This window comes from Brienomyrus brachyistius, unplaced genomic scaffold (genome assembly GCF_023856365.1).
Source record: "Brienomyrus brachyistius isolate T26 unplaced genomic scaffold, BBRACH_0.4 scaffold74, whole genome shotgun sequence".
NCBI classification, from domain to species: Eukaryota; Metazoa; Chordata; class Actinopteri; order Osteoglossiformes; family Mormyridae; genus Brienomyrus; species Brienomyrus brachyistius.
This window is the reverse complement of record NW_026042349.1, coordinates 731,930-754,958: the sequence shown is the minus strand read 5'-3', so window position 1 is coordinate 754,958 and position 23,029 is coordinate 731,930. Positions and strand designations below refer to the sequence as shown.

General features: G+C 45.6%; 3 protein-coding genes across 11 annotated transcripts; 2 read left to right on the top strand and 1 right to left on the bottom strand.

The window, feature by feature from the left end:
- The first annotated feature begins 106 nt into the window (after window positions 1-106).
- Window positions 107-15,065, top strand: LOC125726681 (TRAF3-interacting JNK-activating modulator). Of its 9 annotated transcripts, none has more exons than XM_049003049.1 (17): window positions 107-123; window positions 1,482-1,553; window positions 1,843-1,935; window positions 2,972-3,411; window positions 3,510-3,645; window positions 4,466-4,532; window positions 5,315-5,342; window positions 5,544-5,573; window positions 5,883-5,978; window positions 8,382-8,453; window positions 8,880-9,020; window positions 9,991-10,128; window positions 11,097-11,232; window positions 11,964-12,014; window positions 12,762-12,913; window positions 13,215-13,328; window positions 13,607-15,065. In XM_049003049.1, the coding sequence occupies exons 4-17, from the start codon at window positions 3,040-3,042 to the stop codon at window positions 13,799-13,801; spliced, it is 1,728 nt and encodes a 575-aa protein (XP_048859006.1). In that variant the 5' UTR covers window positions 107-123; window positions 1,482-1,553; window positions 1,843-1,935; window positions 2,972-3,039; the 3' UTR covers window positions 13,802-15,065. The 9 variants fall into 9 exon arrangements, with proteins under 9 accessions (XP_048859006.1, XP_048859010.1, XP_048859005.1 ...); XM_049003048.1 differs by lacking the exon at window positions 107-123 and adding an exon at window positions 613-669; XM_049003047.1 differs by lacking the exon at window positions 107-123 and adding an exon at window positions 2,487-2,721 and having other exon boundaries at window positions 1,302-1,553.
- A 907-nt stretch (window positions 15,066-15,972) lies between these two features.
- Window positions 15,973-20,473, top strand: taf8 (TAF8 RNA polymerase II, TATA box binding protein (TBP)-associated factor). Its single transcript, XM_049003066.1, has 8 exons — window positions 15,973-16,109; window positions 17,192-17,351; window positions 18,031-18,129; window positions 18,293-18,355; window positions 18,656-18,780; window positions 18,924-19,071; window positions 19,393-19,535; window positions 19,683-20,473. The coding sequence occupies exons 1-8, from the start codon at window positions 16,062-16,064 to the stop codon at window positions 19,821-19,823; spliced, it is 927 nt and encodes a 308-aa protein (XP_048859023.1). The 5' UTR covers window positions 15,973-16,061; the 3' UTR covers window positions 19,824-20,473.
- Window positions 20,474-21,239: 766 nt separating this feature from the next.
- On the bottom strand, window positions 21,240-22,395 carry LOC125726689 (G0/G1 switch protein 2-like). The gene is made up of 2 exons (XM_049003067.1): window positions 22,240-22,395; window positions 21,240-22,000 (listed from the first exon to the last, which is right to left on the bottom strand). Exons 1-2 carry the CDS (start codon window positions 22,384-22,386, stop codon window positions 21,650-21,652), a joined length of 498 nt encoding a protein of 165 aa, XP_048859024.1. The 5' UTR covers window positions 22,387-22,395; the 3' UTR covers window positions 21,240-21,649.
- Window positions 22,396-23,029: the final 634 nt, after the last annotated feature.

Here is a 23,029-nt window from a genome sequence, read left to right as displayed (position 1 = left end):
GGCGCACGGGGGGGTCGGACGAGCTGGGCGTGACATACAGTGTCTGTGAACAAATGGGGATCAGCAAGGACCGGCAAGGAGAGAGAGTGACCAGCAGAGGGAGCCAGTAAGCGGGGCAGGCCGGTAAGACAGCTGCATAATGCGAAAGCGAGCGCAACAGCAAAAAGGAGCAAAAGGGGCGGTGCGGAAGGATCCCTCCTGTAGTTTAAGTCTTACTACTATTTATGTGCGGCAAAAGTAATCATTATTTTTGTTAATGAAATCATTACTGCTGCCAAGTCATACCAAAAATAGATAACGTACTTTCTCCAAATCTGTTTTACAAAGTCAATTATATTGCATACACTTACAACCTGAACAACGTCATATGATTTGAAACAATATAAAGGTTAACTTGTTAGCAATTTGCACAGTATGTTTATTTCTATAATGGAAACGTCAGGCCTGTGTAAAATTATTACGTGATAATCACACTCGAACAACAAACTTTCCAAGTCAGTTCCTGTCAGTTTATGACAGCGCATTACACCGGTTATTCTAAGTATAACTAGTAAGTTAGCCACATATGACTAAAACTTTGACCGAGCGAACAGCGGACTACAGTGCATGCTAACTGCTAGGCATGATATTTATTGTGGCTAATTCTTCGTTCCTGGATTGTGGTTCCCGGTCAGTATTTTTAACGCGTTATAAGTCGTTCAACAGTGTGCTTGTTCAGTATTCATTATGACGTTTATGAAGGTTAATCATAATATCGCGAGATTTCTTCTCTCCTTCTGCAGTTCTGGTCATGGTTTAATGCTTAACAGGTGCTCATTTATGCGTGGAGTTTGGGGTGCATAACAGAAATACCCTTGAACATGGCACATATAAAAATTAAGATTAATTTCACGTTTATGAGAACTAGTGGTAAAATGTCGATGCCTCTGACATACCTCTTACCGATTGCTTGATTGTATTCGTCACAAAAAGATATATGAATAACTTCAGTAAGTGTTTTTTAGATCTGGGGCTTTTCTAAATGACACATAACGGTAAAATCTGACCTTGATTCATGCATAACAATCAATAAGCTGTTTACTAAACAGGCAGAAAATTTGTTAACCAGCATCTTGTCAGTGGGCATGTTACCTCATTTTAACACATGATTACGAACCTAGCCTCTTTTTTTTAAATGTTACGATGATTTGCTGGCTGAGGCATCATTTCTGTGTCCTGTACTTCCTTGGGTTTGCAGGGGTATGTCAGTGTGACAAGTTGCCTCTCTAATCAGAAGACTTACCCATAAGTGACCACATTCTGCAAGCGGGTGGTGGTTCAGATAGAGGAACACTGACAGAAATGCACACACACGTACATGCAGTGTGGTGTCTCTCATTTCCTGCCTGAAACAAGGCGGGGAATAACTTCATTCTGCAAGGCAGAAACAAGGCCTGCAATAAAAATGTCTAAAATGGATGTTGTTTCTGGATGTTTTTCAGCGATCTGATCTTTACAGACCAGCCTTCTGTTTGTGTGAAGTTCAGAAAGCAATGAGGCCACTGTGCAATAAGGTAACTTTTTATGCTTAAACGTCATTTTTTGTTTTCCTTGCGGTGTCTTGGTGTTGTAAGACTCCTCTGATACCTTTTCTGCAATGCAGAAAATAATGCCAAAATGATGTAATTAGATTAAAATGTCAAACACTTTGCTAGATATTTCATGTTTTACTGAAGCATTTCAGGTTCAGTTTTTTAGTGCCGTTCTCTTCTAGTAATTTGAATGTCTAACTTTTCTTTTACAAGTTTACTTTCTAAAGCACCACGCAAATGGACATCAAAATACTGATAAATTACTTTGCAGGGAAAATTGTGTGTAGCTGCATATATGAAAGCTAAGGATTCATCCAGCTGCCTTGCCGGGTCAGTGTGAGCCCCACAGTATCATTTACAAAAGGTGCTTTTCTATTTTATTATATTTCAGTCCTTAGACTCGCCACAGGATTCAGTTAAAGCATTTTGAATGTTTTTTTTTAATGGTTTATTGTTGCATTACTGGTAGATGTACCATACCAACAGCAGTGAAAGCAGACGCTGTACCAGTGTACCTTGCGACTGTCGGTTCTCCAGTCATGAGCAGTTCATAAAATTGAGGTCAAGAAAGGAAAGTTCAGCTGTTTTCGACTGTATTGTTCACTGCTACACATGTATTTATGACTTTTCATTTTATATCAAAAAATGCCAAAAGTTTCATATTTTGTTTGGTTACTTATGGTTAAGGTCAGGGCTGGGTGGGGGTTAAGGTTGTCATGTTGTGATTAGAGTTTTCCCCATAGAAATGAATGGAGAGTCCCCACAAAGATATGCAGTCCTGTGTGTGTGTGTGCGTGTACAATATTTTTCCACCAGTTTTATCACAGTGCAGCTACTCAGTGATACAGCAGCGTATTGCAGTGCTTCTCTTTGTGTTTTCCATCTTGCTCTCCTTTAACACACACCCATGTACAGCTGGGAAAGACGCTTGAATCTGGGCACCAGCTCTAGCCTTTTATCTTGGGGTCTGGGCCTCGTTCAGCAGCCCAGCAGAGATACCAGTATCTTGCCAAAGGCCAGAGCTTAAGCCGGTGACCAGTCCTTCCAGTCTGAGGCACAGAGCCACTGAGGCGTAACCCACTGGACCACCTGCCGCACCCCTGAGGCTATTTCTGTTCTTAAAGTCCTTTATGGACTTTCTTTGCCAATAGTAAGATTGTTTACCTTAAGGCCTATTTGGTATGACATGTAAACAAAAATCGATGAACATGCACTACAGTGGTATAATGTATAGCTTTGCAAATTTCTGCTTGTCTAGTGAGGCTTGTTGCAGTGGGCCTTGGTTAGATAGATCATTACAGGCTTGTACACAATGAAGCTTCAATGTATGAGCATGTTAGAAAAATGCATTTTTCCATATGTGTCCACTGGGGGGTTTCTGACCCTCCTCCTTGTTTCAGTTCAGGTAACTGCATCACTGAATAACATTAGCAGTGAACGGTGTCTTAGCGGCTGGCCGGATTTCACCATGACACCCACCAGAAACACGCAGAGGTCAAAGGTGGCAGCAGATGGGTATGACCATAAACGGGACCAAAGGGCAGCCAAGCATGAATTCCTGAGAGATCGCAACAATGCGACGACCTGCCGGAGCCCGGCTCGGCAGCACGCCGTGGAGGGGAGGCGAGCTGAGCTGCAGCAGAAGCGGCAGACGGAGTTTTGGAAGCGGCGGCAAATTGAGCCCACAGTGGTGCCGTCGGGGGCTGAGGAGGCCGTCCAAAAGCCACCGAAAGTGGTCCTGCGGGAGAAGACGTGTAAAGCCAACCCACTGGACAGACGGTCGCTGGTCATGGCAGAAGACTTAGGGATCACATGGCCTGACGTAACGTCCATAGAAAAGGCAGATATTAATAGTCTTATTGGCATATTTACGGAGAGGGTATTTAAAGCAGCGGGAGTGTGACCTGCCTGTTTTGTGTCCCGTGTGGCTGAGTTTAGTCCCCGTGGTTGAAGCCAATTCACAGCAGACGAGAGAAAGTACCGGGGAGGGAAGGAGCGAGCAGATCTCAGCATGGCCCCCCAGGGCTCAGTCAGCACTCCTCGCTGGAGAGGATCAGAGCAACGTGGCAGACAGGTAGGACCATGTCTGCCTGTGCAAAAGCACCACAACGTAAATAATTAACTGTCACCACGTACATGTGGAACATTCCTGGAATTCACCACAAAGACGGCTCATCTCATCTCATCGATGTCAGCGATGATCACTGATTTCACTGACATTCTATGTTGTTTTGCATCAACAATATTTACTGAGGAAGAGTTATTGAATAATATAATTTGGAAAAAGTCACTTTTCCTCAGCTGTTGAAAGGAGATGTTTGCCGTTTTTGGGTACACTGGGTGGACATGGATTAGATTTCAAGTTTAAACTTTTGTTGCCAAGCAAATGGTTTATAACATATAGCAATATATTTGTATTGTTTGTAGTGTAACAAACTTTTGGTGAATGAACTCAGATTCAAGATCTTGCTTAAAAGCTCACACTCAGCCAATGGGGGTTCATGTTGAGTTCCATCTTAACACAGCCCTAAGCTTAACACAGTTACTTTGAGTTCTCCAAATGATTCAAAATGCTAAGTATTACTGTAGGTACATTTTATATGACTTTACAAAAAGACTACCTTTATAAAGGGTTTATTAATGGTTTATAATCAGATGATTAATTATGCTGTAACACTTTATAAATAGTAAATAGACCATCATAAAGAAGTTATAACAGTTTTCTTTTTATTAATGAGTTACTACCACTTATAAGTGGTAAGTAGGAGCCTTTTTGTACAGTGGTACCATCTTTCCTTACTCAGAACAAACACGCTTCACCAAAAGCTCATTAATGATCATGTGACTCGTTCCTGCCAGTGTTGGGCATTAACCTTGCTGCTTGTCTGCTTTAGGGGCCCAGAGGCGGGACGAAGGGCTGAGCTCCCAGCGCCCACAGCGGGATTCCAGTGCTCAGACAGAGTGAGTCCAGCCTGATCTTTTCACTGCTACAGCAGCGTGTCCCTATGGCTGGAACAGCACAGCATCTCTGCGTTTCTCTTATCTTCTGAAGAGCTGCCAGGCAGTTGCAGCCATAAATATGTCTTCTTGTCTCTGTGTATGTGAGTTTAGGTGCTCTGGTAGACAATTCTACAGATGTCTGATAGCAAGCTGGGCTCGCTTATCCTTTAAAGCAGTATTAGGGAGCAGCCCCAGCAAGGCCGTCTGGCTCTGACTGCGGTGACTCATCCCACACGTCCTATCAAGTTACTGTCAGGGCGGTTTGCTGGTCACTGTAAGGTGCTTATGTTATTGAATGCAGACCATAATATTTCCATATTTCATAATTCAAACCTCCAAAGAAATTTGTCCATTGAAACTGTTCCTTTGTTTAAAATGACAAGTAGAAAACCTGTTGGGTACATTTTCTGTTTTTTTGGGAACACTTGCGTTGCCAGAAGTACCTGCTGGTCAGAAGCACCTGCTGGTCAGAAGCACCTGCAAACGTTGATACTGAAGACAGATTTTCTAGGATTTCTTGTGGACCATCATTAGTCAGTAGGGAGGGTGACAGGCATCTAAATGGTCTCTTCTCAATAGCCAATCTGGATGACATTAGATATGCAGAAAACAGAAAAGGATATGAGTGTATGAATACCACAGAAAATCTGATTGTGATGTGAAACACAGGAAATACCTCATTGGTCCTAGATCCATGTCATGTGACCATTTCCATTATGACTCAAACGGCCTTTCTTCTACAGATCTGGCCTTATAACTATCAGGAAATCGGTAAGTTTCCCAGCTATTGGCCATCTCATTGGTAGCATTTTCAGCATGTGCCTAACTAATGCGGATAACATACATATCACACATATATGTGGATTTCTAAAGTGTGTAGCCAGCTGTGTGTCTCTCGTTCATTAAAATCCCGCGTTTGATTTACTCTGACTGCACTGATGTCATCACCTTTCTCTCCCGCCATCCCTCTAGGACCTGCTCCAGTTGGCTGACTACTTACAGGCAAGTAAATCATCACGAGCAAGCAGGCAGCTTCCCGTCATCTATTGCAAGGAAGGGGGTGGGTGAACAATGAATGGAAACTGTGGGCAGACTGGGGGGTACAGGTCGGGCACGACTGGGGGGTACAGGTCGGGCACGACTGGGGGTTACAGGTCGGGCAGACTGGGGGTTACAGGTCGGGCACGACTGGGGGTTACAGGTCGGGCACGACTGGGCACAGCCTGCAGACTCAAGTACAGATAGGTGGACAGCAGCTCGGTGAGGTTGTGTTCATGTGGTATGTGCACCTTCATCTCCCCTGCCGTGAAGGAGGCCCTGTGGAGAGAGGAGAACCTGAAACAGAAGCTCGCCATCCTTCAGAAGAGTACCTCCACCCTGATGATGTCTTCAGACAAGCTGTGGACGGTGCGTCTGCCGAACGCCACCTGCTCCTCACATGCCCTTCAGCTCCATCGATGCATTCCTGCAAAAATACACTTATATTTACATTCATTTTATATAGCAGATGCTATTGTCCAAAGCGACACACAAGTAAGATAAATAATACATCACAGGCATATGGCTGCCGAGGAGTCAGATAGACGTAAATGCAGCCAGGCTGAGCCCCCAGTGGATGGGCATCCACTGTGTACACTGGATACAGTGTAAGCAGAACTGCAGCAAGAACTGCAGAAAATATTCCAATAAAGTAGTTTAGGTAACCGTGTAATAAAACAGCGTGGTCCTATAAGGAAAAGCCTCCCCTGGACACATACGCTTCTTTGTGCCATTAATGATGTATTTTAAAGTCCTAACTTCAAAACACATTGACCCATATTCAAAGAGGAGAAGTGTAACTTTATTCAAAGTAAAGTTTCAATGTAATTCAATTCATTTTTATATAGCGCCTTTCACAACAGTCATTACAACATTAAAATAATATAGAAATAGGCAAAAGAAAGGAAGGGCGGACAGAGGAGAGGAACCAAAAATTCCCAAGTAGGGAGAATTAACACAAATGGATTGGACTGTATATTGCCACTTGTCTCATCATCAGCCATGCAGTGGTCTTACTGTATCATTGGCTGGTCTTACAGTCTCGCAAACCTAGAGGTCAGTCTCGCGAACCTAGAGGTCAGTCTCGCGTACCTAGACGTCAGTCACGCCTATTTACACGTCAGTCTCGCGAACCTAGACGTCAGTCACGCCTATTTACACGTCAGTCTCGCGAACCTAGACGTCAGTCACGCCTACTTACACGTCAGTCAAACAGTTCATCTGCTTCCACTAACACCATTCAAACAAGTGGGAGAACTACTTTTTCAAAAATATAATATTATTATTTTAAATTTTATTCCGACCAAAATCACATCTGAGCTAAGCTGATTTAACTCTGGCCCTTGTCACGATGGAAAAATAGGCAGCTGGGATATTATGGGCTTGTAACTGAAAGCATTTCTGCAAGAACGCCAGCAGAAGACATACTGCTGAAGAATAAGAGGGATCCCATCCTAATCGGGGAGACTGAGCTGTACAAGTCTGCTCGGGGTCTGCAGCTAGGCCAAACGCTGCCTGTAGGCAGAGCAGTGACTGCCGAATGTAACGGCTTTTTGGTTCTGTGTAGCTCTCGCCTTTGGTTTCTGTCGGGGTCTGATAGCCACAGTGCGCGGGTCAGCAGCGCATGACGGCAGGCAGCTGATAACAGGCCCGCCGAGGGACAGGAAGCAAGCCCGCCTTTGGTACGGTGAATTTTATGTGGACTGCATGTACTGTCAAAACAGGCCGTGGTTTCAGAAAAGGGGAGGCGGTTGTCTGCACCTTCCCTTGTGCCGGGAAACACGCTGCGGTTAAGCCTGCATCCTGTCAGCGTTTTGAAAGAGAGAGAGATGCAGAATGTGCTAAAAGATGAGCTAAAGGAGCCAAAGTGGCAGTTTCCTTAACTGCTTGGTAGGTACATTTCTCCGAAGGTACAACCTCACCCAGTTTCACAGCAGGACTGTGCACAGCAACGACTCCCTTCCTTAGATCTGTACTCAGTGGTGGTAGATTTTTTTTAGTGAAAGTGAATTTTGAGACACTGGCCTATTTTAGAGGGCTCGGCGCTTTTAGTGAGGGATGAGCGTAACGTTCTCTGGATCCCGTCTTCATTTTATACAAACCATCTTAGCGAGCTTGTGGGGGAGGCCTGAGGTCTGTAGTTTCCTGTCACGGTGAACTGCACCGCCCAGAGAGGAAGAGGAAGCAGGCTCTCGCCCCGGCTCCTGCTGTGCCACAGTCCCACTTCTAGGTCTATTAGTAGAACCTGAAGATCGACGTTTGCTCAGCAGTGCAGCAATGAGGTGGGCCTGAGGATCAGCAGGTGACAGCCCTCCCCAGGCAGGCAGTGTCTTCATCTCGGGAGGCTTATCTAAGGGCAACTCCTGCTCGCCTCACCAATCTGGCACATCACATCATGGGTGGAGCCCCAGACCAGCGGCGGGTAGTTCAGGTTCAGAGAGTAAAAGTCTAGACCAAGATTTCGTTTCAACCAGGCATTTGAGTCCTCTGTGACTCTGACTCTTTATACTCAAGTGATTGGTTGAAACAAAATCTTGGTGTGGAATTTTACTCTCTGGACCTGAACTATCCACCTTTAAGACTGATCATGAGGTTTCTCTGAGGCGGGGGGGGGGGGGGCAGTCAGGATGGCCGTTGCCTGGGCTTAATTTGCAGTATCTAAAGCAGGGTACCGGCGGGGCAGATATGAGGACGAGGGGAGGAGCCCGCTGGCGTCATCCTCAGTTGAGCTTCTTCACGCCCTCAACTGAGTTCTCTGCCCCCCCCCAACAGACACGCTGCAGTGAGGACCTGACGAGAAGTCGGATCGAGACTCTGGAGGCGCAGTTGGAGTTGTGCACGCAGGTATGTATGTGAAAAGGCAGGAACCTTTACAGCTGAATTGGTAGCTTTGCTGGGCATGACATGTACTGCTGAAGTATTGAAAGCATTTGCTAAGTATGAAAGGTATCTGTAGCATGTAGATTTTACAGCGGGTTACTGTTCACGCTTAGCTCTGTCACTGTGCATGTTGCATTGTTAGCAAGACATGATACATTGTGACACATCTATCAAAAATAGCATAAAGACATGATCTTCTTTGAACATAATTAACAGGTGAAATTTCCTATGCATTTGATTGTTTGAGATACAGAGTGAAATGGCAGAAAGGAGGGTCCATCTGACATGCAAACAGACCCAGCCTGTTGGGTTTGGCCCCAATGCTAGTGGAGCACCCATGCTAAAGACCCTGCCTGCTCACCTCTGACGGGGGGGGGGGGCACCTTTCAGGAATTCAGGGGGGATGGAGTGAAAAAGCTGGTACTGCAAATGGAAGAGCAGAAGCAGACATATGAGGAGAGGGCCCTGGAAGCCCTGCAGAAGGCCATCAACGAGAAGGTGCAGGCGGAGAAGAAGGCGGAGAGCCTGGAGGTAGGCGGGAACGCCAGTGAAGCAGTCACTGCAGAGAGCCTAGAGGTAGGCGGGAATGCCAGTGAAGCAGTCACTGCAGAGAGCCTAGAGGTAGGTGGGAATGACAGTGAAGCAGTCACTGCAGAGAGCCTAGAGGTAGGCGGTAACGCCAGTGAAGCAGTCACTGCAGAGAGCCTAGAGGTAGGCGGGAACGCCAGTGAAGCAGTCACTGCAGAGAGCCTAGAGGTAGGCGGGAACGCCAGCGAAGCAGTCACTGCAGAGAGCCTGGAGGTAGGCGGGAACGCCAGTGAAGCAGTCACTGCAGAGAGCCTGGAGGTAGGCGGGAACGCCAGTGAAGCAGTCACTGCAGAGAGCCTGGAGGTAGGCGGGAACGCCACTGAAGCAGTCACTGCAGAGAGCAGTCATCCATAGAAGTGCATCACTGCTCGGTGTTTGGCTCGTTCTTACAGTGTGATTACTGTACGGAGAGGCCTCTCCAATAATCAATTATATTATATTATTAACAATTTTTATTGAATATGCTTTGTTTTTCAAATAACCTTTTTTAGCCTTACCTTAAAAATAACAATATTTGATTGTTTCGGAGGTTATATTTATTTTTAAAAGGCTGCACAGCTCTACACAATAACACACAAAAATATTTTTTCCTGAATCTGTTGCTCTGTTACTCCACTACATTTTGATCCTCCCTATTCATGACTTACTTCCTGTGTTAAATTCCACAATAAACTGAATAAAAATTTTATTTTCCTAAACTCGGTATACAAATACAGGCCTTAACCTAGTAGGTACTGCTAGGGCGGGTAACTCTTTTGGCCTGCAGGATGTATGTGCAATGAAATTAAAATACAAAATCTTTTACTGGATTTGAGCTTGGGAAAAGATTCATTCAGTCATTTAATGTTTTTTGCCACTGGAAATGAAGGCTAGTTTTGTCTGACAATGAATTTCTTCTGGCTCTGTCCACAAGGAGGCGCTAAAGGCTGCCCTACTGGAATCGGAACGATGGAAGAGCTTGTCCCAGCAGCTGAAGGAGAGCTCTGAAGAGCTGATGAGAAACCAGGAGCAGACAACGGACAGGTTGCACCAGCTACAGAGTGAACTGGAGGTAAACAGAGGATAGCTGGCATTAGGCAGGAGGCAGCCGGAGCTCGATCAGGGCACCAGGCAGGAGGCAGCCGGAGCTCGATCAGGGCACCAGGCAGGAGGCAGCCGGAGCTCGATCAGGGCACCAGGCAGGAGGCAGCCGGAGCTCGATCAGGGCACCAGGCAGGAGGCAGCCGGAGCTCGATCAGGGCACCAGGCAGGAGGCAGCCGGAGCTCGATCAGGGCACCAGGCAGGAGGCAGCCGGAGCTCGATCAGGGCACCAGGCAGGAGGCAGCCGGAGCTCGATCAGGGCACCAGGCAGGAGGCAGCCGGAGCTCGATCAGGGCACCAGGCAGGAGGCAGCCGGAGCTCGATCAGGGCACCCAACAAACGGAGAGTTAGATGAGGTGAAGCTGCAGTGAAAGAGAGAGAATCTCCTGAGCTTCGGGCCCCCAGCTCCGGTCCTGCAGGGCCAGTCTCAGACACACCTTATCAGCCCACAGGCCGCTTACCAGCTTTAGTAGGTGTGTCTGCGCAGGGAAATCTGCAAACTGTGCTGCAGAAAGTCCCTCCGGGATCAGAACTGGGGGACCCTGAGCTAGCTGCCGGTTAAAGGAGGGAACCAAGGGGACATCAGCCAGCTGACGGCATGTGTGATTGCTGTCTCTGGCCTGTCACATTTGCTTAATGTCTGCAATACCATACAAAGTAATACAGAGCATTTCCTAAACCAATGAATGACTGATTATACACTTTCTGAAACTCATTTACTCCATCTTATTAGCCACAAATAAATCTAAAGTAGCTTTAACTTGGTAATACTGCTGATGCCTCCCAGCCTCCTTCAGCTGTACGTGGTTCTGTGTTATGCAGTGCGCTTTGTTTGTGGCTTCCATGGTCGCCACTCTAATCACAATAAGTCTCTTTGTCTTTGCTGCATTACGGTTTCTGTGCTGTTTATCACGTCTCTTCTCCTTCCAAACCCACAGAGGGCAAAAGGACAGGAGGCCGACCTGAGACACCAGCTGTGGGATTCGCAGCAGGAGGGCGCAGAGTTACGCTCCCAGCTCAGCCAGCTGGAAGATGACAACCAGCTCCGGGGGGAGCAGCTTGAGGAGATGAGAGGTCAGGGGGCACAACACGGGTATCGCACGGCTGCAGGGTGCCGTACCGACACTGCACACTGCAAGACCTCTAATGGGGATCACACAGCTCCAGGGTGCTGTACCGACACTGCACACTGCACACCCCTAATGGGGATCACACAGCTCCAGGGTGCCGTACCGACACTGCACACCCCTAATGTGGATCACACAGCTCCAGGGTGCTGTACCGACACTACACACTGCACACCTCTAATGGGGATCACACAGCTCCAGGGTGTCGTACAGACACCGCATGCCTGTGATGGCACTCCAACGCAGCAGAAATGTCACGTGCAGCCCTTGTGAATGCACTCGTTAGCACATGCCGTCTGCAGCACCTGACAAAGGTGATCAAGTTATGGTAGCACAGACAGCTTAATACATGTTTAATGTTTAATTCATTTTACAAGGATAGGTCAAGTTAACTGTATATGTTCTAAACCTTCTTTTTCTTTCCCTTGCCTGTGACCTCTTGTTTTTATAGTTAGTGAAACTCTAAGATATGTTTCCATCAGTCAGACTTAGTTCAGAAATGCTTTATGAAACAAGATCCATCCATCCATCCATTTGCCAAACCGCTTATCCTATTGGGTCGCGGGGGGTCCGGAGCCTATCCCGGAATCAATGGGCACGAGGCAGGGAACAACCCAGGATGGGGGGCCAGCCCATCATGAAACAAGATGCTGACTCTAAACTTTGCATTTTTTCCAGAAAAACTGGAAAAATATGAAGAATACAGTTTAAGTGGAAACTTCTTCCAAAGTAAGGAAATTGCAAATAGACAAGCAGACGCTGTCTAGTTCAGGGGCGGCCAGTCTTATGCACAAAGGGCCGGTGTATATATGCAGGGTTTGGGAAAACCTGTAGGTCAGCTGTTCAAACCCAGGTGTCAGGACTCTTCAGCCAGTCTGTCCTCTAATTAGTGACCTAATTAGAGAGTTACAGCAAGACCCCCCATGCACAAATGGCCCTTTCTGGATAAGATTAGCCAGCCCTGGTGTAGTTTGATGTTAAGATTTTGGTAACTATATCAGACCAGTAACTGTATTATTTGTGGGGGCAAATAATATTTTCTTATTATTGTGACACATATGCTGGGGTGATGACAGTGGTCACTGTGGCCTCACATCTCCAGGGCTGGGGATTTAAATCCTTCTGCACTCCTTCAGCATCCGAAAGACAAGCAGTCCGGCTGATTGTGAGTGTATCCCGAGCCGGATGCAGCCCAGCGGTATTCCCTGTGCTGCCTGGACTAGGCTCCAGCTTGTACTGAATAAGCATGCGGATGACGCATGCAAGGCTGAACGCGTGGACAGTCACGCCCTGCGATTTCTTATGTCCCATTTCACGCATCTGTTCTGCAGTGCTGTTACAGGAAGGCATGTTTTGAACTCAGGGAATGAATTTTGCAGCAGTACCTCGTTTGCTGTTTAAGTCATCAACTTGCATCTGGGGGGGGGGGGTTCAGAAGTACCTAGAGGGGGCCCAGCTGTGTCATGTCTGCCGCAGGTGCCAGGTGTGACATGTGGCAGGCGTGCACCCCAGAGGACCAGCCAGGTGCTGAGCCTGAGCAGGCCGTGAGCCTGCCCCCCAGGGCCGAGAGTGACATGGAGGCCCAGCTGCAGGACACCCAGCAGAGGCTCACCCTGAAAGAGAATGAGGTAAGCAGTGGTGGGGGGGGGTCTCTGACTGTCTCTTCTCTGTCACTGCCAGGCCTCTCAGCATTTACTCACTCATGTAATACAGAGAATATCCTGACAGCCTGTTTAAGGGCTTTCTGATGCAGTTTATCACATAAAAGATGGGTCATTGAGAAACAGGCAAGACCCCAAATTGCTCAGGATATTTCAGCAAAGCGTCTCGCTAAGATATCAGACTCCATCTTTGCAGTTGTGACAGAGCAGTCCATTGTGTGTATTTTTGCACACACATGAGAATTCGTTCACAGTTTTGTCTCTGCAGTGCAAGGACCTGCGAGCTGACTTGGAGGCTGTGGAGCACGAATGTCACACCTGCCTGTTCCGCCTGGCCCAGTGTAGGGAGGAGCTCAGACGCCTGAATGCCCGCAGGAGACGGGTGAGGACCCATCAGCTATGCTCACATAGCCCTCACTCTGCCCCTTTAATGTGAGGCCCCGCCCACCACCAATATGGCCCATTCCCACCACCGATATGACCACGCCCACCACCAACATGGCCACGCCCACATCAACATGGCCACTCCCATCATCACTGTCTTTATGCCCATTATATCTCCCCTTTCAACACTATGCCCTGTCTGTCCGGACTATAGCACTGATATAGAGGGTTTTATGAAGTTGCCGGGGGTGACAGGCATCCTTCTCTCCTTCCTAGAGCTGTGGCTGCTCCTGGCTGGGCCTGTGTTTCCTCATGGCCGTGGTGATGGGCACACTGACTGTGGTGCTGCTCTACCAGCCCGTCTACGGCGAGCGCCTGCAGGAGGTCTGCCGGAGCCTGAGGCAGCGAGTGGAGAGCTACATGCGGGAGGCAGCCTTGCCGAGCCACTCCGGATGCTACAGACCGGTCTGATAACACTGCCCAAAGAGAAAGGGAATGGGCAGCGCTCCATTCTGCAGGCGTGTGTCACTTGTGAGGAACGTCTGAGAGCATGCCAGAGACTGAAGAAAGCGTTATGTTCAGCCTCTCAGGCTACTGCGAATGTTAATTCGCTGTGCCCTAAACGTAGTGTCTTCCTGTCAATATGCAGCATACAGTATTGTAAAACACATAATTTGCGATTTATAATTTTTCTGTTTTGTTAAAACTACTTATTGCTTTTTCTGCCATAGAAGTCCTTAGTCTCTCAGCCTTTCTGCATATGACATTCCACACACACCAAGGCCTTGATAGTCATTGAATGGATGTATTTTCCAAGTGGTATGAGAGCTCATATTTTAGGTTTTATATAGCTAGAAATGGTAGACAGAGCTGCGCTGTTATATTTCATATCTTTCTCTGCCAATTTTCAGTCTGCCTTCTTTTATAATGTATGCCTGTAATGTTACAAAAGCACTGAGTATAAACTGACAGTTTTGGGCGGGAGGGGGTTCAATGACCCCTTTAACTCAACATCCAAAGAGGATGGGGGTGGGGGGTGGAGCATGTAGCTGTTGTGGGAGAGGATGCCGTACTCCTTGTGTGGTTAGGACAGGGCACAAAAATGGGGTGAGATGTCAGTCCATCTCAGGACATCATGACATCTGCCTTAATTGTTCTCATTTAAAAATAATACCACACACTTACAATGCATTCATAACAAAGTTACCAATTAAACCTATAAATTAGTTTGTTTATGCTTAAAAATGGCCAGACTTTTATGAATTAAGTGGGGAGTAATTCATCATGACAGCTACTGTCAAAATGTTAAATAACCAAGCTGAACAGTTTTGTTTTATCATAGAAACATACAGCTGCAAAAACATACAACAGAAACCGAGGTACACTTGAAGAAAATGTCTAAATATAATTAATAACTAGTAGTTAAATAATTACTAGTAGTTTATATTTCCAGTACATTATTTTTACATTAAGGTCCAAACATATGGCAGTATTGTTATTCGTATTATTTAACTGTGTTATTGAGTCTGAAGGTTGTGCAGGTGTCCTTCCTTCTCGGCTCCTCCGGTCAAACTTCACACACTATACTGGCCCAGTTTTTACTCTCATTTTTTACAGATTTTACATTTTTATTTTTCTACCTTAATAATATTAAAGATCTGTTACTATATTGTTCATTGTGTTTTATTTGTGAAATTGACAGTTTTAATGTTGCTGAAATAAATTGTAAAAAATGTTTGCTGTTGGTATTTGATCAGATGGGGTGGAATGTAGATTTCTTCTTCTGCCTGCCTCTTAATTACGTCACACATACGTATCTGAATGTAAATCATACTTAGGGCCGGTGCATTGCTGAGCACTGATGGCTCCCAGCTCTGGGGCCAGTCCCCGCCATGGCTCCGTGGGTGTGCAGTTTGCATGTTCTCCCCATGTCATCGTGGGGTATCTTTGAAGTGCTTTGGGTTTCCCCCCACGGTCCAAAAACATACTATGGTGAATGTCCAACGTGGGTTAGTCCCTGCCGTGTGCCTATAGCTTCTGGGCCCCCATGACCTTGCATAGGAGGGACACATCTAGAAAATAAATGAAGGAGTCACACTTTTCCATGGACTTCATAAAGACTGAGCCTTGGTGTCTGACCCCCTGAAAGTCTCTCTCACGCAATTAAGGGCAATAATCTTTTCAAAAGTATAATGTTCCTTCTACTCTAAGTTTATATTTTATATTTGCACTACTTTTAATACAACAAAAGGAAACATGCAGTTACTCTTGATATATAAATATCAAACCCAATGCAGAAAAAATCCCTGAAAGACCCAAAACTTCTTTTATTAATCAAAAATCAGGTGAGCACTGAAAGAAAGAATAAAAACATAAGCAGGGGAAATATTGTTGTGATAACGGTAAATACTATGTATTTTTTATTTACCTTTTATAGAAATAGGTTCCGGAGCAGCAAAAGATGAACACGAACAAATGAAAAGACTCCGGAACAGTAGGTGGCAGTAGACAGAATTTTGTCGGTTCCAAACTTGCAAAAAAATCTTTGCATTGATTAAAGATTAGTTTTCTTTACATGCATATAAATGTTATTAAAGCAATGGTATTTGAGATATTATCTGTACCAAATATATATATATATGTATATGCTTGTTTTAATATTAGCGGGGTGCCTGTACGTTGCGGGGGGGGCGACGTAAACAGAGCGGGTCGCTGACGTAGATCAGCAAAGATGGCGGATCCTACAGTTATGGGCAGTGGGTCCTTAAACGCTGCCATGGTAAATACTTATATCTTTAGTATTTCACTTGGAACATTAACGACTGTTTATTAGCTACATCCGGTACTATGCAGTCGACGTTATGTATTTAAAAAAATGTAATGTTTTGGCTGCGTTGGGTAGTTTGTTTTCGTGGGGTTGCATGGCTTCATTAGCAGGCAGTGGTATCAATAATGCTGTATAATTTACGTTTTTATTTATTTATTTCTGGTATATGATGGTGTGTTATATGGTTAGCTGGTTTTACTGGCTGGTTAAGTGCCTAACCTAATCGCTGCGTTCGCAGGGGAGATGGCTACCCCCGGATTTAGCAGGCCCGATGAACACTTTAGCTATTAGCTGAGCGAATGTGTGTGTGTGTGTGTGTGTGTGTGTGTGTGTGTGTGTGTGTGTGTGTGTGTATATATATATATATATATATATATATATATATATATATATATATATATATATATATATAATCTCATTCGACACATATTACGGTGACCATTACGTTTTAAATGTACTTTGTATAGTACGTGTGATCATCTGTCATGTTCCTCTTTCTGTTAAGTTCATCTTAATTTAACGTTTACTTGCTTATTAAATGTTCGCCATGATTTGACTAATTTTAGCGTGACAACCTGAAGACTTTTTTTAAAAGGCAGCCGAAGTAAATGATTCCGTTTTTTGCGCTTACTGTAATATTGGTGGTTTTGTGGAATACTCATGTTTAACTTTTAGCTAGTCGTAAACAACTTGCGTGTGAATGCTTCTAAAAACAGCCTTTTAACTGAGAGTGGCTAACAAACTAAGAGACCTACTTACACAGATTTACAGACAAGTGTGAGTCCCGCTATAGCACCTCTGGTATTTTTTTTTTTTTAGACAGATGAGTTTGACTGAGGCCTGATTGAGATGCATGTGTTACTGGTTGCTTGCATTTGTTCAGACACCTTGTTGTTCTTGGAGAGGGCTGGACTGCACCGTGGTACCATGTAGGCAAGATTTCTCTCAAGTTTATAGCTGGGTTTCCCTGTGTGATTTATAAAAGTAAATGGATGGTGAATAATATTCTGAAATACACCCCATCCCTCCCACAGCGTTCAGGTGGGGGGAAAACGACTTCCAGTCCTGCAGAGAATTACTGCCTGGCTCGAAGGCGGACCTTGCAGGTGGTGGTCAGCTCGCTGTTGACAGAGTGTGGCTTCGAAAGTGCTGAAAAGGCAGCGGTGGAGTCACTCACGGAAATGATCCAGAGCTGTACGTAGTCACTCTGCAAATGCCTCACTGGATTCTCATTTAATGTCGTGGGCCTTAGGGTCTGCTCTGCCTGCCTCTGTCCATCCTGCCAGTTATCCAGGGTCAGGTAGTGGGGGCAGCAGTCTAAGCAGGGATGCCCAGACCTCCCGCTCACGCGCCACCTTCTCCAGCTCCTCTGGGGGAATACCAAGGCGTTCCCAGGCCAGCCGAGAGATATGATCTCTCCAGTGTGTCCGGGGTCTGCCCTGGGGTCTTCTCCCGGTTGCACATCCCCGAAACACCTGCCCAGGGAGGCGTTCAGCAGAGGCCCGAACCAGCTCACCTGGCTCTGTTCGATGCGGAGGAGCACCAGCTCTGCTCTCAGAGGCTGAACCCAGACACTATGCCTACCTGTATTTTCTCTGTCTCTATTTTTAGCGATCTGCCAAAGCAGAGAGATCATAGAAAGAATTGTCTATATAGATTAGTCTATTGCAGCTCTATGCTCTTCCTAATTTTTTTCCTAAGCCAATGCGCACTAAAAATTGTGGTACCATATTTTTGCCATATTAACCACCCCTGTGCAGAAGAATATTTTCTGTTCATCATTGAGGCCCCATTACAGATGTCTTCCCTAAATTGCTTGATTTTATCCCAGTGATTTTTGTGCACAACATAAGGTGCCCTGTTGCTTTCTCAGACATCTCTGAAGTGGGGCGGTCCGCCAAAGCGTACTGCGAACACACAGCGCGGAGCACGCCAACGCTGTCCGACGTGGTGGTCACACTCGTCGAGATGGGTGAGAATCGCCGGAAAGTGCCATCTTAGTGTCACCAGTAATATGTCGATCAAATATTGTTTTATGGGCATGATTACTGGGCCATTAGTCCCCAACATGGGTTGGGATGCTGGATATTTTATGTTTTTTGCGGTGTTTTACATTTGCGTGTCACTTCCTGCAGGTTTTGGTGTGGACGCTTTACCCATTTATGCCAAAAGGTCACAGAGGATGGTTATCACAGCACGTGAGTTTTCTGTGCTCCTGTGACCTTCTGATCTGTCGTCTGTCCTTCAGTACAACAGGAGGATAGCTGTTTGAAAGTAAAATAATGATAAGCTTAAGATGTGCTGCTTAAAATTGTTGGACAGATTTAGTGAAATATTGCAATTAGCAATTACAAAATACTTTTTCCATTGTTTTTTCATATATTTTCATATATTATGAAATATAGTGTGTTAAGAAAGAATAATGTTAATCCGCTGTGTGTCAGTGACTCGTCCCTGAACTTGTGGGGGTGTCACCTTCTCCCTGCTCGCCACCGCAGCTCCCGTGACAAACGCCCCCGTGGTGCCCAAGGCTCTGGTGGCGGGACAGAAGCGGCAGCACCCTTCACACATCCCCTGCTACTTCCCCGAGTTCCCAGACCCCCACACCTACATCAAGACCCCGGTAGGATCCCCCTCCCCTGCCAGAGTCATGATACGCGGCGTCATCACATTGCGGAGCTAATGCGGCAAGGATAGCTGTGCTGGGATGTACCTGGGTCCCTGAGGTGCTGAGTTTGTTTTTGCTCTGCGCTTCCCCCCCCGCAGACGTTTCGGGAGCCGGTGTCTGACTACCAGGTGGTGCGGGAGAAGGCCGCCTCTCAGCGGCGGGATGTGGAGCGTGCGCTCACCCGCTTCATGGCCAAGACGGGCGAGACGCAGAGTCTCTTCAAAGATGACATCACCGCCTTTCCATGTGAGCCCTGGTCTGCCTTACTGTCCTTTTTGTTATATCTGTTCAGGTGGGGTGGGGGAGGCTTTATTGATCACTAAGAGAGTCCTTCCTATGCCATGTGGGTGCAGATTCCAAACTTCAGTCCTCTGTCACTGGTTGTGGAGAGATCTGTGTTTCTGCTTCATCTCATGTTCTGAAATGTAAGAGTGAAGCCACTGTCACCTTTACGTTCTGTTCTAAGAAAAACAAAATGCAGTGACCATTAACCGAGGCTCTCAAGTCGCCTGAGTAATTCCAGTTTTGTGTATCTGACGGCCTCGTGTTTGCGCTCTTGTTGCTTAGTGATCGCTGCACGGCCAAGCTCCATCCCCTACCTGAACGCCCTCCTGCCATCTGAGCTGGAGCTGCAGACGCTGGAGGAGACGGATTCATCAGAGCAGGATGATCAGACTGACAACGAAAACACCCCTGGCAACATAATTAACGTAAATATGGCCAGTGTCGCTCCTCACAGGCCAGCGTTGCGGCAACTCATCCAAGGTCCAGTTAGAGCTGAGGGGCCTTTTGCGCCTGTTTCTGAAAATGTGAACAGCTGGCTGACTGGCCTCTTTTGTCCTCCTGCACAATATTAGGATGAACCTGGAGCTGATAAGGAGAACTCTGTGCTGCCACCTGGTGGAGTGGTGCCCGCAGTGAAGGCCAGCGAGGAGAATATGATTGACAACCCATATCTGAGGCCAGTCAAGAAGCCCAAAGTGAGGAGGAAGAAGTGAGAGCTGAGGGCGGCTGATGGACTCGCGCAGTGAGAAAGGGGGCCTGCATGGGGCATCGCTCCCAATGACACTCACTCTCTTGCCACGGCGGGGAGTTTCCCATGGGGCAAACTTCCAGTGCGATATAGAGGGAGGTTCCTGTCATCACCAGCGGCCAGCTTGGTGTTTGTGGTGGGAACTGCAGCTGTTCAGATGTATATTTTTTATTGGACAAATGTTTGTCATTATGTTGCTTCAAATGTGAACCATCCAGACTATTGTCTCTCTTGTCCATTACAAATTTATACAATTAGGGAATAAATTTAATTTTGCAAGTTTATTTTTATACACTTTCCCTTGAAATAAGCCTCTCATGCTTTGCACCCTTTAGTTCTCTGCAGGAGAGTTAACTACTCATTTTTAAAAGTCAAAATTGCTAAATAACACAAACGATGCACATCTGAAGGGCAGTTTTTACAATCTCTTTAAGGAAGAGCTGTCCTTTCCTGTTACAGGCTAAATGAGAGGCTTTCTGATCTACCTGTACATATGTGTTCTAGGGCGTTGTCTGCAATTTTGTAATAATTTAAAGTGATCTGAACTGAATTTTGGCTTTAACGTGGCTGCCAAAATGGTTCTTAAGTATTTTAATAAAATGTCCACTACTACTGCCCAATGCGCAGCTTATATTTCCTTTTCATCATCTTCATTTCCTCTGCAAATACAGAGAGGTGCAAGGCGTGCCAACAGCCCGGATTGTGAGTCGTAGCTAACAGGCCCTGCAGTGTCACAATACTATGCACTTGCATCACAATGCACAAACACTTGATGTGAAGCCTTTCTATGCAAAACCTAATATCTATTTCATACCAAAGCGCTCTATTCTATTCATACACAAACTGCGGTGAATATAGAGACATTAATCAAACATAACTGCACACCTTGTCTTTGGACTGTGAGAGATAGAGTTGGCCTATATTAATCTTAATAAATATTATTGGCAGGCTACTTCAGAATGTTACAGTTATACTCAGTGGCCGCATTAATAGGCACGCCTTGTTAGAAGCCGGTAGTTTGGCTTCCAAAAACTGATGTACTCATAAAAACATGGGAAGGGCCGTCGGTACCTGTATGCTCTCCAGCTGCACGTTCAAGGAAGCCACTCCGAATACCACTGTGTCATCGAACTGTGATTTTGCAGGTTTAACAAATCTGGCCATTGTCTTCTGATCTTTCAGCCACATAAGTTCCATTGACTGGATGTTTTTTCATCAAAGCATTCTCTGTAAGGGCATCGTAGTGCACAGAAATGCAGCATCGTGTAATAAACCTCCGGTCACACCATGTTCAAAAGGAATCTTAACTATATTAGTGTTCAGTTGGATACCTGTTTGGAGAAGCAAGCCCTTTGTCTCAAACAATGATAAAAACGCAACAAAAAATAAACGTTTTTTAATAAGATGAAAAAATGTGCAAATAAAGCATTTTAAATCCATCTCCTCGTCAGTTTTGAAGACAAACCCCCGTCTCTTGTTACATTTTCTCTTTCTCGCCCTCACAGACCCACTGATAAATAAAACCTGCGTAAACAATCGTTCTTCACTTTCAGCTTCCACCGTCTCCTCTGGAAACACCAGCAGACATTGCATTAGAAAATATATCAAAATATATGCTGCACAGCAGCAAGCAATTAATGTTTTCTAAGATACATTCCTTCTTTCTATTATTTCCCAGGCATCAAATACAATCTGTTTCGGAACCTCCGTATGTCAGTACAACACAGCCCATTGTTGCTGGTCTTTACATGCCATGAACCGCGTTTTTGAAGACAACAGTGCAACAAGTCTTTAGGACGCATGCAGGCGGTTGGCGGAGTTCCTGCGCCCGTTGGCCGCCTGATGCTTGGCTTTATGCTCGTTCTCCTCATCCAGCGCCGCTGCTGCCTCCGCCCTCCGACTCACGATTTCTAGCTCAGTCATCCGTCGTTCCAGGGCTGACAGCTGCACTAGACCTTCATCCGCTGGGTCTTGGACACAAAAAGGCTGGCAGACAGTCTCCAGCACCCCGGCCGCCACTCCGAAGAGAGCCAGGACTGAGCCGAGCAGGAACACCTTCACCAGACCTCGGTTGGGCTTCTGGCTCAGAATTTCTTTGGCGAACGGGACGAACTCGTGAACGGTCTCCATTTCCTTTAAATTCTAAAAAAAAAAAATAGAAAAGTGCAGAAGATAGTTAAGACACCGGTTAAAATGCCAAGTGTCGCAGTTAAAAATTAAAAGTAAATGTATTTGCTGCATAAAATGCTGATAAATCATAAGTAGAATACAATGATGCAGAAAGTAATTTATCATAAAGTAAAATAAAGTAATGTGTGTTCGTTTACGGAAAGAATAATATATTGTATCTTAGTTCGTTCATCGATAAGAGAAATACTTACGGAACTTCTTGAATATCCAAATGCAGAACAATATACGACGTTTGTAATCAGCAAAACACAATCCCAACAAATGCTGCCGAATGTAGATGCTGCTGTCAAAGCTCTGTATATAAAGGGCTTTTCCACACCCTTTGCCCCCACCCACATATTGGCGGTATATTAATATTTATAAAGAAGCACGCGCGTTGCGTGTGTTAGGGCAAAAGCCGAAGAAGCGCGAGTCCCCCTGCATGGTGCAATGCCCTAGCGCCACGTCCCTCCAATTATAAGTTAAAATGTCCCCAAATAAAACAATGACAAAGTTCGCCTGCTTTTTATTTGTAGCCGCAGTGTTATACTTACGTCAAACAGCTATAGGCTACTGTGAAACTTATGTAGAAAGCAGTTTTAAATGTAACTAAATAGCCTACAGAAGTATTCATAGTTAGTTTCCTATGAATACATCAATTTCTTACTGTTGATTTTTTAGACGAGGATCACATATTTTAAAAATACAATGAGTTTTACGTGTATTTTTAAATATTAAGTTTTAAATATCTTCATTTTTTTATTTTGGCTTATAGCAACTGTAGATAGGGACGTAAAAACCGAGGGTGGCGGGGAGGGACGTGTACCCCCAATATTTAATTTGGTTTCATTCATCACCTCCAATAAATAGATCCGTATATTTAAAGTACTGAGTGTGCCCCCCAGGATCAAACTGTGCCCTTTGCTGTTGAGTAGATACAGTAATAGAGACACGCTGTGATCATCAAGTTAATATCGTACTGCACGTAGAGCACCGACGATA

What these genes read in the sequence shown, in the direction of transcription:
- LOC125726681 (XM_049003049.1), top strand. Translation starts at nt 3,040, where the DNA reads ATGACACCCACCAGAAACACGCAGAGGTCAAAGGTGGCAGCAGATGGG. An exon ending in GATTCCAGTGCTCAGACAGA is followed by an intron (nt 4,533 to 5,314) that starts GTGAGTCCAGCC and finishes TTTCTTCTACAG; the next exon opens with ATCTGGCCTTATAACTATCA. An exon ending in CTTCAGACAAGCTGTGGACG is followed by an intron (nt 5,979 to 8,381) that starts GTGCGTCTGCCG and finishes CCCCCCCAACAG; the next exon opens with ACACGCTGCAGTGAGGACCT.
- taf8 (XM_049003066.1), top strand. Translation starts at nt 16,062, where the DNA reads ATGGCGGATCCTACAGTTATGGGCAGTGGGTCCTTAAACGCTGCCATG. An exon ending in CACGGAAATGATCCAGAGCT is followed by an intron (nt 17,352 to 18,030) that starts GTACGTAGTCAC and finishes TTGCTTTCTCAG; the next exon opens with ACATCTCTGAAGTGGGGCGG. An exon ending in TGACATCACCGCCTTTCCAT is followed by an intron (nt 19,072 to 19,392) that starts GTGAGCCCTGGT and finishes CTTGTTGCTTAG; the next exon opens with TGATCGCTGCACGGCCAAGC.
- LOC125726689 (XM_049003067.1), bottom strand. Translation starts at nt 22,386, where the DNA reads ATGTGGGTGGGGGCAAAGGGTGTGGAAAAGCCCTTTATATACAGAGCT. An exon ending in TTGGATATTCAAGAAGTTCC is followed by an intron (nt 22,001 to 22,239) that starts GTAAGTATTTCT and finishes TTTTTTTTTTAG; the next exon opens with AATTTAAAGGAAATGGAGAC.